This window comes from Cyclopterus lumpus, chromosome 8 (genome assembly GCF_009769545.1).
Source record: "Cyclopterus lumpus isolate fCycLum1 chromosome 8, fCycLum1.pri, whole genome shotgun sequence".
Classification (NCBI taxonomy): Eukaryota; Metazoa; Chordata; class Actinopteri; order Perciformes; family Cyclopteridae; genus Cyclopterus; species Cyclopterus lumpus.
The window spans coordinates 20260492-20272813 of NC_046973.1; the positions used below are offsets into that span (position 1 = coordinate 20260492).

Sequence of the window (12322 nt, forward strand, 5' to 3'; positions counted from 1 at the left end):
TTCACTGTGTTCTCATGCTGGCCACTAATAGGGAAAACTGTGTCACACAGTACAAAGAAAAAAAGTTATTCTTTTGCTATAAGTAATTATATTTCCAACCCCATAAATTAATACAACACCTGCAACTATGTGCGACAGTAAACCCGGAGGAGAGAATATTGGGACAATGTTTAAATCTGAAGAATGAGTCTGTTTTCACAGCATGTACAGCATGTTATGTTATGCATGTGTCCTATTATGTGTACAATTTAGAGTCTACATTACACCCACATGTGCATTACTCCACATGCAGCAATGGACATGCACTTATTCCTCTCAAATATTTCGCATTTACTGTTTGCTAAAGCAGGTTTTACTGGTACATGTCATTCTGATTTTTTTTTCGAGGCAACATGGAAAGGTACCGTTTAAACTAAAGTGATGTTGCATACAGATGTTTCTGTTTAGTCCAGCAGCGTCTCAGTGATGCTGGTGTGCACATCTGTGCCACCACCAGAGGGCCTAAAGCAGCCTGTGAGGAGGTTGAATTAACCCAGGAGAACCTCAGCGATTGGTCCATTTTAAGGAAAGCCATGATCTTCGAATCATTTAATATCTCTAAAATAATGAGTCCAAGAATGGATATTCCATCTGTAAAGAAGCAATATTTTTAGACCTTAGTTTCAAATGTAATTTCAACAGCTCAGGGGTGTGTGTTTTGGTTTCAGAAGCTAAGTTCACCAATCCAGTGCCCCCCCCCCCCCCCCCCCCCCCCCCAATGAGACCAAAACATTCCAAATATGACTTGATCAGGTTTCAGGGGTTTTACATATTTAAGTTAACTATTAATAGGCTAAATTGTGCAACTATTGCCTGGAGCTAATGTGCATTTTGGTATTGCACGTAATATTAAACCATGTTGTGCTCTGGATTTAGCTTGTTTTTTATAGGTTACTGGTCGCAATGTGTACCATAAAGTAAGACTTTATCTAATAATTGAAACTAGAACTTACTAAATATCGTATCGTATATTTTATTTTCCTATTTGGGCTGGGTCAACGTGTGTGTTTAGACCCTAGAATTTATATATTAGTTTGTAAGATGAATAATATCATGTTGCCTTTTTTGAGCAAAATTATTATGGTTCGTATTTCTTACTTTTAATGGTTTCTATTACTTACTTGTAATAGTTTATATTACTTGTGTTTAATGTGCTGTACTGTAGCTTTGCATTGTGTGCATTGTGTGTTCTCCTTACCACATATACTGTTGTATTGTGTCTTATCATGTACTGTTTGCTATTGTTTTATGTTTGTTATGGTCTGTCAAGGGACTGCAGATGCAAATTAGCTGCAGCTACAATCTGGTACAGTGCATCAAATGGTGACATTCATGTTTGAACTGTACATGGTGCCTTTTAAATAAAGATAGAATAATACTTTCTTTTTTTTAAGTGTCCTCTTTTCTCTTAGAAACAGGTTTCTTGCGATGTGGCCGATCCAGATGTGTGAACAGCTGTGTGAGAACCACCGTGTGCATCCACAAGGATTGCAGCTTTTCATGTTTCCGGGTGCAAAAAAAACAACAACCATGCACCCATTTTGTGGATCTTATCGCTGCGCGCGCGTGGACACGGTAACACACTGTAGTGTGTCCCTTAGCTGCCACCGGTACACCCAAAATGGTGATCGGCGTCCACGTTGGGTCGTGTTGTGTGTCAGTCCGCACGCCTGTCCCTAAAAGCCCCCCCCCCCGGGTGGCTGTTGCTGCGCAGCTCCGCTGACGCGTCAGCTGATCCCTGTTGTTCGCGTATCGCAGCTGTTGGAGTGTCCGCCCCTCTTTTTATTTACTATATCAATGTCACACCGCATCCTACGTGGAGGTTATTGCTGTACTTGCGTGAGCGTGTGTGTGTGTGTGTGTGTGTGTTCATAATCATGCCTGTCAACTTAATGTCAGTATTAAAATGCAATTAGTTATAAATAAACTATATAAGGGGAAACGTGTTTTTGATTGATTTACTCAACGCATCCAATCCTACATTAGCAGCCTCGTGGTTCGCTGTAATTCGTATTCAACATAATCCCCTTCACCCCTCACGCGTGCGCTTTCTTGCGTGCGTGCGTTTGCGCTAAATAGTCCTTTGTTTACATGCAGTGCCTCGTCTCTGCGGAAGGAGGCTTTTCTCTGGAAGAGTGTGACTCCGACCAGCTGTTTCCCGCCTTGAAAGCCACCCGATCAGCTGCATACACACACACACACACACGCACGCACGCGCGCGAGCACACATGCACGCACACGGTCATGCAGAGGGAGAGAGAGAGAGAGAAAAGCAGAGGGGAGGGTGAAAGAGAGAGAGAGAGAGAGGTAGAGAGCCACACACAACGAGGGAACCCCATCAGCTGGAAGTCGAGTAACATTACAACTCTCAGTCTGGAACTAGAGGCTCACACATTCTCGGAGGATCCCCGGATTTATGCTCTCTGACGTCGGGATTTTTCTTTTATTCTACGGAGACTGTTTGCTGTTTTAAAAAAAAAATTTTTTTTAGGAGAGGTGTGGGGGGGGCAAAGTGGCGAGAGGAGAGCATGGAGTATTTCATGGTGCCAGCTCAGAAGGTGCCCTCCTTGCAACATTTCAGGAAAACGGAGAAAGAAGTGATCGGAGGTCTTTGCAGGTGTGTATACGTGCGTTCCGCCCGGCGCGCTGCGCGCATCGTTCCCACCTGCGCGGAGAAGGACGCACTTTAAAAGCCGCTGCGTTGGAGGCAACGTGCTCGACCCGATCTGTTATTGTGTACGCGACCCCGCTCACGGGGGAGCTGCGGGCACGCAGATGTCATCAAAACACGTCCACGATACGGCGTCCGAGCACGTGGGGGGGGTCCGCCTCGCGCCGCGGCGGCCACCCCGCGATGTCGATTCGCGCATTTCGTTGCGAAATCGGGTGAATTCGGTGTCTTAACAAACACAAACCACGTGGTTCCGTGCGCACCACGTTACCCCTCCGCCACGGAGAGCGCAGCGACGCTCTATTTTATCCTCCAAATTCACCCCCTCGGTGGCGGCTCGAAAGGTGCCGAGTTTCGGGGTGAAAATGGGGGGGGGGGGGGGGGGTGTCGCCGCGCACACCGTGCAGTGTCGACGGTGTTGCGCCGAGCGATGTGAAGTTATTGTGGGTAGTGCGGCCATGCTTGTGGCTTGAGCTGAACGTGATGTGTGGGGTGTGGGGGGTGGGGGGGGGGGGTTGTTCCATGTTAATGGCGCCCTGCTCGTTTTTATTTCTGATGTGAAAATGTACCCCCGCGGTGGGAACGGCCCCCACTGGGGACCGCGAGGCTGTGCGCCGGCGTCAGTGCGCGTCCTGCTCGCCTCCACTGCGTCTTTTCGTCCCGCACCTCCGCCATGCTGCCTGCCGCATTGTTATAATGGCGGAGGGCACGGACAGTCTGCTCGGAGGTGGCGTAGGGCTCTGTGATGAGGAAGGGGGGGTAATTCGGCCTTTTACATACACACAACATGTATATATTTATATGTGTATATTTCCGGTAAAAGCACACTTAGCGTTCGCGTGGAGGAAGATAAATTAAAAGTGTTGTTGTTAATGAAAGGGGGTGTGTGTGTGTGCGTGCCACGGAAGGCCTTTCGATACGTCCGCAGCCCTGTTTAACGAGGGACGCGGAGGGATACGCTACTGTTGCTGGTGGCTGTCGGTAGTGACGCGGGCATTGTGGGAGATGTAGTCCTTTTTTTTAAATCCTCATTGTTAGTGCGGAGACTAAATCTCCCCCAATTTAACCCGGACTGTCATAAATGTTTTTCTTTGACTTAAAATGAATGGAAAATTCTTGATTTGCTTTCAGCTGTCTTCATAACTCTATTTCCATGTCTGGCATCTTCAGTTGTGTTTACTATTAAAATTCAGCCCAACAACTATTGGGTCATTGAATTATTGATTTATATTTAGGTAACATTTTTGGACTATGAAATGGTGGGGGACTGCCCATGACAGTCCGAAAAATGTAGTTTACTCTTGAGATTATTGCAATATTTTTTTTTTTTTTTAAAGACATATGTATTGATTGTCAGTGTACTTTTGGAATGATCTGATTTGTTTGTGATTTAGTTACCTGGCACTCAAACCCCCGTGCTCATCTTCTACATACTCGATTTGGGTCCCAGGCGGTTTCTCTGTAGTGGTTTGTGTGATATGGTGACGTCTAGGCCCAGTTGGGCACGCTGTGGCAGTAAATGCTGGTTATGCCGCTGCAATGTTGTTAAGCGTGTGTGTGTGTGTGTGTGTGTCTGTGTGTGCACACACTCCGTTTCTCGTCTGTGTCTGCACAATTGTTTCCAGTGTTTGCACTGAGGCAGCTGAGTCAGTACAGATAAGAGCTCGGCTAGAGAGGGTCCCAGAGATACTGAGCTGGATACAAAGTATGTGAGAGGAAGTTGGCTTACAATTTCCCCTCAACTGAATTGCAGCATATTTTTTTTCTTTTCACCACAGCTTTGGGGGGGGGGGGGGGATATTAGCAGGCTGCGTGCTGCTCTAATTACATCTCATCTTTAGTTATAAGCGGTAAACTGTAAAGATGTGCTTGTAAGGTGTCTTGTGAAACATTTACACTCCCGTTCAAAAGCATCATTTTTGGATTTCATTGCATACACGTTAATGTGTCACTCTGACACCTGAGAAGGACACGTGCAGGGGTTCATGCTCAAGGGTTGTTTTTAGGGTTAAAGAATACTTACTACAGTTAACCCTGGATCGCGATGCAATGTATAATATAGATTCTTGAATATTGTCTTATTGTCTACACAGGAAACAAGTAATTGATATACTTCAAAGACCAATGACGTCTCAATACCTCTGTAATAGCAGGAATGCGTTTTGCATTTCGTGGTCCAATTGTGATGTTAATGTGCTGTCAAAAAAAAGAGATATTAAGAGGTCCGTGAATTAAAATACAACCGTACGTGATGTGTCTTTCAAAGATGACAAAGACCTGATATGTTTATGGGCATAAAGTAGTTTAAATAAAAAGATGACAGTTAGTCCCTCGGAAGCAAGGAGCAAAGATGCCGGCAGAAATGCAAATATCTCCCGTGGCCTCAGCAGACGACGTCACAAGACATACTGCGTTGGACACGATTGTGATTACCTGAATGCTGTATTAATGTCTATTTAACTATATATATATATATATATATATATATATATATATATATATATATATATAGTGGGAGTGGAAAAGGGAAGATTGTGATAAATTCGGGTTTCCAAATATAGTCTCGCAACAAAAGTGATGTTTGGCATCAGCCTGGATGGGTCCAATGGAAGTAGACTGCCCTGTAAATAGATGTCAATCAACAAGTTAGTATTGGCTATAAGTGTATTATTGAAATGTTTTGACCTTGCCTAACGGCTTTCTTCCCCCTAGCCTGGCCAACATTCCTCTGACCCCAGAAACGGCCCGGGACCAAGAGAGGCGAATTCGCAGAGAGATCGCCAACAGCAACGAGCGTCGGCGCATGCAGAGCATCAATTCTGGATTCCAGTCGCTTAAAACACTCATCCCACACAGCGACGGAGAGAAGCTCAGCAAGGTAGGAGAGGTTATGAACGACGTGCGGCGCGACACGCGCACCTTCACGACAGACCGGTCACATGCTTCTTCTTCCCTCGTCGCCAGGCCGCCATCCTGCAGCAGACGGCAGAGTACATTTTTACTTTGGAGCAGGAGAAGACGCGTCTCCTGCAGCAGAACAGTCAGCTCAAACGAATCATACAAGTGAGGCATCACCTGAAACGGCTTTACCGGGATTTCCTGTCTGTCAGGATCATCGGTTTAAAGTATTTATCTAAAATATATATATATATATATATATATATATATATATATATATATATATATATATATATATATATATATATATATATATATATATATATATATATCTCTATCACATTTATGTTTGCTCTCCCCAGGAGTTAAGTGGTTCCTCCCCGAAGAGGAGGCGTGCAGAGGAGAAAGACGAAGGGATTGGCTCGCCAGACATCCTGGAGGAGGAGAAGACGGAGGACTTGAGGAGGGAGATGATCGAGTTGAGGCAGCAGCTGGAGAAAGAGCGCTCAGTCAGGATGATGCTGGAGGATCAGGTAAAAAGGAAAAAAACCACAACATGTTTCAGCCGATCCTAAAAGTCTGCGTCCAGACAAATGCAGTGGCTCACCTGGTTTTGACCTTTGCACCTCCTGCTCTGCGCGTCAGATGCGTTCCCTGGATGACCAGTTGTACCCAGAGACACTGAAAGCGATCAGCCAGCAGGTCCAGGAGCAGCCGACCCAAATCCAGAGCCACGTCCGCCTGCAGCCGAGCAAGCTGGAGAGGGACCGCACTCCAGCCCACAGCCCGCAGGTTGGACACACGTTGCACATACACTGCCGAGTCCTTTCGAGAACTGTGCTGATAAATTTCACTTAATTCACAGCATTAAGTGAGATCTACTGGCAGATATGGAATATAATCTTATATTAAAAAGTGTGTGAACAACAAACCAAACACTCAAGAGAGGGACACACAGCCTCACGTCAGGTGGTTCTTCAAACACCCTGTGAGACAAGGAATGGCAGAATAAATAACCAACGCGTTATATACAAAATATGTCTTCTTGTGTCTCAATAACCAACAGAGAAGTCATTTAACAAACATCTAAAACATACCAACTTCCTTGGTTGAAAGGAGAAGAAAAAAGCGTACTTTATAGACCGTGTCCAACGTATAGAGTTTCTTAAACAATCGTGTGCGATCTTGAATTTGACACTCATGCGAACCATTTTCATTTTGAAAACCAGTGTTTATATTAGGCTCTTTAGCCTAAATTCATCTGGCAGCTGCCCCCCCCCCCCCCCCACCCCACCCCCCTCCCCCCTGTGTGTAGCTGTAACATCTTATAGACTTCCTTTGAGTCCGTCTTGTTGGAGCATATTACATTTTAAAACACTCACTTACCGACACCTGAACTGATCTCGCTGCGGACGCCGCCGTGTCCAGCGTGCGGCTCGTTCTCAGCGTGTTTTTTTTAAAGCGAGCAGCTCGCTCGTCTCGTGGTCACGCGTCCCGCCTTCCTGCCCGGACCGCCACGGTGTCCCGTTTCTGCAGCCCGACTGGAACACGATGCCAAATCGATTGGCATACGCTGTCTGCCCGTCCACTACTTGTGGCAGCTGGGTGCTGGTAATGAAAGATGATCGACTGCAGATCTGAGCCATTTTACCTCAAATCAATATCACTGTGAATTTACCAAATGACCTCCCCGGTTACGAGGAATTCCAGGAAATAAAATGCTCTCGAACACATCTTCTTTTGCTAAAAGCTTGATCTGCTCTAATATCACATTTGAACTGTATTATTGGAAAAGATATGAGATAAAGAATTAAAAGTTTGTCATTTAGTTACTGTGAAAGAATGAATAGAGACAAAAGCAGCTTTTTAATGAACATTACAATTGTGAGTTGTTCAATGGCAGACTGCCAGGTCCGGTAATGGAGATATATATATATATATATATATATATATATATTTTTATATTTAATTATTGTTTATTATTTATTTAATTATTATTTATTTATTTTTCCTGTGTTTTCTTCATTTAACATTACTTTACAATGCTATTTGACCATCACAATATGTTATAACAGGCTAGTGGTGACGCAAGACTATTGCGTAATAATTGCTCCTTTCCGCCAGGTGTTGGCCCCAGCTACCCCCCCTGCACCTACACACCATGCCACGGTGATCGTCCCCGCACCTGTTCAACCTGCCCCGCCCCATCACGTCACCGTGGTAACCATGGGCCAGACATCGGTTATCAACACAGTGTCCACATCTCGACACAACCTGGACACCATTGTTCAAGTAAGACCGGAGTGGACTTGTGAACCGTCTCGGGGTGGCGTGTCTGTCCGTATCTGAACACCAGAGGGTGCTGTCTTCACTGACATCGCTTGTCCTCTGTCTCCCAGGCGATCCAGCACATCGAGGGCACCCAGGGCAAAGGGTGCGCCGGTGAGGAAGAGCAGCGGAGGGTGGTCATCGTCACTTCAGGTCGCGTCCTCTCCGACGCAGCGGCCTCTGACACGGCCTCAAACAGCGACGGGCCCGACGACTGTTCACTGCCCTGAGCTCATCTCTGACGTCTCGCACGTTGTACACTTACACACACAAACACACACACACACACACACACACACGAGGCCCAGGCAGTCCGGGGCTGCAGGAGGCTTCAAACCCACAGCCCTCGTGTTCAGTGGACATTTTAATAGGGCTGGTAGACACATTGAAGCACTCGTTTTAGTTTTTTCTTTCTTTCCAGTAGCCCAAATAGGTTCACACTCATACACGCGATCTCTTCTGCGTCTGTTCTTCTGCTTACCTTAAACCCCCCCTCCCCCCCTGCTCTTTCACACACATGAACTCTTTCTCTTTATTATACTATAGAGAGGTTATTAGAGCAACTACTTCACTGACGGATCTATAACGGCTCTGTGGACTGCCCTCTTCATTCGGCCCTGACGCCATGTGACTGATCCACGAAACCGGAGACAAAGAGCCCAGCAGTGTGGCGTCACCACCACCCAACACCGGAGCATTTTGGTTTAAGATAAACATCCTTTCAACATCCTTTCAACCTCCTTCTCTGAGTGGTTTGGACAGACACTGTGAGCCAACGAGACTGTATCACCTTTTTTTAGACTTCTGGATGAAAGAAGATGTCGTTTTACTCTTGTGAAGTCTACTTTTTCACGTTTTTTTTGTTTTCTTTAAAGCTCTCTGATCCAGCAACTTAAAGTGATTGTACCGGAGAGAGAGAGAGAGAGAGAGAAGCAAAAACATGCACGACATCAATGGGAAATGAAACCGTTTTCATGGCTAGTGCACACACGGGAGGAGAAAGTGCGCTTACAGGTTGTTTTTAATTTGTTTTTTTTTGTATGCCATTTTTTTTTTATTTGTTTTTTACTGGGCTGGGTTCCCAGTAATCCCACATCTGTATTAGGCATGTTCTTCTTTTTACTCGTGGCCTGACACAAATATCAGTGCTCTGACTTCCCCTCTTGAATTTCAAAGCACCTAGCTTGCTAAAATAAGCTAACCTGTGGGCACTTTTGAGTGATTTCCACTTGTGTGCGTGTCCCATTGAGCGTTTTGAATCGGCCGAGCTTCGCGCGGTCCCAGACTCTGGCAGTCTGCGACAGCTTTTGGCAGGCGTGCATGTGCACACAACACACACACACACACACACACACACACACGACTGATATACAATCACGTGTTTGGGCAATCGTAAAGGCTTGTTTCATTCAGCCCATCAGCGTGTAGGTTCTCGTCCATTTGTTGCCGACTGCACTTCAAATACAACGGAAAGTCGCCCGGTGAGATTGTTAGAATGTGCCATGGAGGTGACTGGGCTGACCACGCACGCTCTATGCATTTGTCTCTGTTGTGCGCTTTTTGTCTAGTGTGCCATGCTTTTTACACGTTAGGTCATACTTTTTAAATGTTTTTGCCTGGAACTGTTGGTTGACAGAGATTGAGGCCGGTAGAGGGAGGCGGCAGCTTGCCCGGTCTAATGGCCCGTGGGTGCAGGGAGGTGCTGTGAAGCCAGCCTTAACGCGGCCTCTGGGGCCTGAGAGATGGACCTAAACACGTGATCCGGGCTGGTTGGTGGCCTCTGGAATCCCTCTGGTCCCCCCCTCGCCCTTCCTAACAGGTTTTATACCCCCGGGTGTGGTAGAACATATAATCCCAGGTGTGTCGTCTAATTTTCTATGTTGTATTGTGTTTGCCACAAACATGAACAGGTTTTTGTGTACTAATACATTTACAACACGAGCTCTCCTGATATTTCCTTCTCCCTAACTAGTGGAACACGTATCCAGTCCTGACCGACCGTTGGCCCCTTCACGTGCACTATTAAAGCCAGATGTGTGTGTGTGTGTGTGTGTGTGTGTGTGTGTGTGGGGGGGGGGGGGGAGAGAAATAATTCCACAAAGAAATGTTGACATTCCACATAATTGTACACGTTTTTCCATGCCAGGTTCAACTGAAACCTGGTTTCTTTTAGCTATTGGGTACATTTAGCGCTTTTGACACATCAGTGCTATTTTTTATGATTGCATTTAGGGACGGCGTCATATTAAGAGTCCTCTGCGTCATCGCATAGATGGAGCTCGGAACTGCTGGACAGATGACGTGTTCAATTGAACACAACCTCATACGTCATGATTCACGTCATGGAATTGCCCTTTAAAGAAATATTGATGTCAGCCGCACTGAAATGAGTGACATGACTGTCAAATTGAATCATGGGACATTTTCCCAGTACTTATTACTCGAGGCAGGGAATTCCTTGGATATCGAAAATGTGTTTTACACTCTCTGTGTTTTGTAGAGCCCTTTTTCCTCCTGAGTATCTGCATTCGATGGTTTTCAGACCAGTTTCGTAACAATCTGTGTGTTACTCTCTGTTTCCGTGGACATATCGGCTAGTCAGGTGAGACGGGTGGGCCTGGGGATCATTAAATGGGGGGTCATGATTACAAAGCACTTACTGTAATATACTGGAGTATATTTCATTTCATTTGTATAAAGGGGCATCTCCTCAGCTGAAGCTCTTTTAGGTTGTGAGTAAAAGCCGCACAGCTGTGTATCCTCCCAACATCCCGTTTGCCCCTCTCATCTTTATTTTATTTTTCTCGCAAATTCTTTTATGCTATCTTTTGTGTATCATTTGTCAATATCTCTTGTGTCCCTTCACGTTTCGCAGCCCCCCCCCCCCCCCCCCCCCCCCCCCCCCCCCCCCGCTGTCTTATCGATAACTTCTTTTCTGTAAGACCTGTCGGTGCATACGGTTGTCAAGAAGATATTTTGTCTCCTTTTTTTTGTTTTTAAGAGAAATGTTTTGGGGATAAAGAGGCTTGTGCCTTTTTGTAAAGACAGAATAATAAAGTTTGTACTTTGTTTTTTATGAATTGGGCCCATTGTGTGCGTGTGTCTCTTTTAAAATAAGTATTCTTAATATTGACTTTGTTGCGATCAGTTTTTTACAGCACAAATAGTGACATAACCAGCTGCTTATGTCTCCTCTCTGGTTATGGTAGGCCGTCACTCAAGCAGCACAGTTGATGCACAAGTGTCTATTCCTGATTGGTGGCTGGGGTTTTGAAGCCCCCCCCCCTCCCTCCGCCCTCTCTTGCTTACCAGCTCATTGCTAAATTAAGATTGCCCACCTTATCTGTGACAGTCAAATGTACACTAGGGACAGTAGGTGGCATCCCTGGCCATCATCCCCTGACATGCATTCATTCATTCCAGGCCTCTTGTTCACACCCTCACACGTTCATTCAGAAATAAACTCTCTTTCGTGTGTCCCCCGGGGCTCAATCGGTTCTAATTTTTTGTATCTTTTAGCAGTGTTTAATAAGAGAGTGTCCAAAACTACAACAGTTGGCAGTATTATGACATTCAGCTGTGGCATATGGACCAAAAAGCAAACCCATGAGGTATTAAGGTGGCTTGTTGAGGAACAGAAGTTCTTATCCGGTTTGCACTGCAGGGTACGGACCAAACCCCGCTGCATTATGGGCACTCGCTGCTCCCTGTAGCTGTTCTAGTTATCTGTGTCTCATAGACTGTATAGCTGTGTCTGTTGTTACGGATAAAAGAAACATTTACACGGTAGTCCTGCAACAATCGAGACCCTGCAGACATTAAACAGCTCAAGTACTGTCAAGCGGTTCTTTTCCATTGCGGTGACAGCTGCATCAAAGACGCATCTGACATTTAAAGTCCCACTTTAAAAACATGAGAAGGTGGCGACTGGTGCCAGAGTCTGTCAGTCATCTCCAATTAACAAAGAATTAATGTGCAGTAGAGTTTATGAAAGCTCATCAAAAGCACCGATATGAACACATTGTGTTGTTTGGACACGCTTCCCGATTGTCATGAGACCGACTTCCTCGAGTCAACAACGCCTGCCATATTCGGGGTTTAATTTACAGTTGAGATTTTGATTCCCGAGGAAGTGTGAGATTATGTTCAGCACAGTGTGCCTGCTTGAGTGTGATAAAGAGGTAATCCGCCCAGTGTTTGGCTGTCAGGGATTGTAGGTAGACTCGAGGGCCTCTACGTCCTCGTCGATACCCACTCTTCTTCTTCTTCTTCTTCTCTCTCTCTCTCTCTCTCTCTTCTCTTTTTTACAAATTGTGTGTTTCAGAGCAACAGGATATTTAACAGAATATCAAATAGAACATTTAGATGTAGTGTAACTGTTAGGGG

The 12322-nt window shown here is 45.6% G+C and overlaps 1 protein-coding gene across 2 annotated transcripts; it reads left to right on the forward strand.

Annotated features, from left to right (window-relative positions):
* The first annotated feature begins 2268 nt into the window (after positions 1-2268).
* Positions 2269-8863, forward strand: tfap4 (transcription factor AP-4 (activating enhancer binding protein 4)). Of its 2 annotated transcripts, none has more exons than XM_034539733.1 (7): positions 2269-2656; positions 5423-5588; positions 5675-5773; positions 5971-6141; positions 6254-6400; positions 7733-7900; positions 8008-8863. In XM_034539733.1, exons 1-7 carry the CDS (start codon positions 2568-2570, stop codon positions 8164-8166), a joined length of 999 nt encoding a protein of 332 aa, XP_034395624.1. In that variant the 5' UTR covers positions 2269-2567; the 3' UTR covers positions 8167-8863. The 2 variants fall into 2 exon arrangements, with proteins under 2 accessions (XP_034395624.1, XP_034395626.1); XM_034539735.1 differs by lacking the exon at positions 2269-2656 and adding an exon at positions 5254-5355.
* The last annotated feature ends 3459 nt before the right edge of the window (positions 8864-12322 follow it).

Coding starts and splice junctions, on each gene's coding strand:
- tfap4 (XM_034539733.1), top strand. CDS start 2,568: ATGGAGTATTTCATGGTGCCAGCTCAGAAGGTGCCCTCCTTGCAACAT. Junction 5,774..5,970: donor AGCTCAAACGAATCATACAA/GTGAGGCATCAC, acceptor TGCTCTCCCCAG/GAGTTAAGTGGTTCCTCCCC. Junction 6,401..7,732: donor CTCCAGCCCACAGCCCGCAG/GTTGGACACACG, acceptor CCTTTCCGCCAG/GTGTTGGCCCCAGCTACCCC.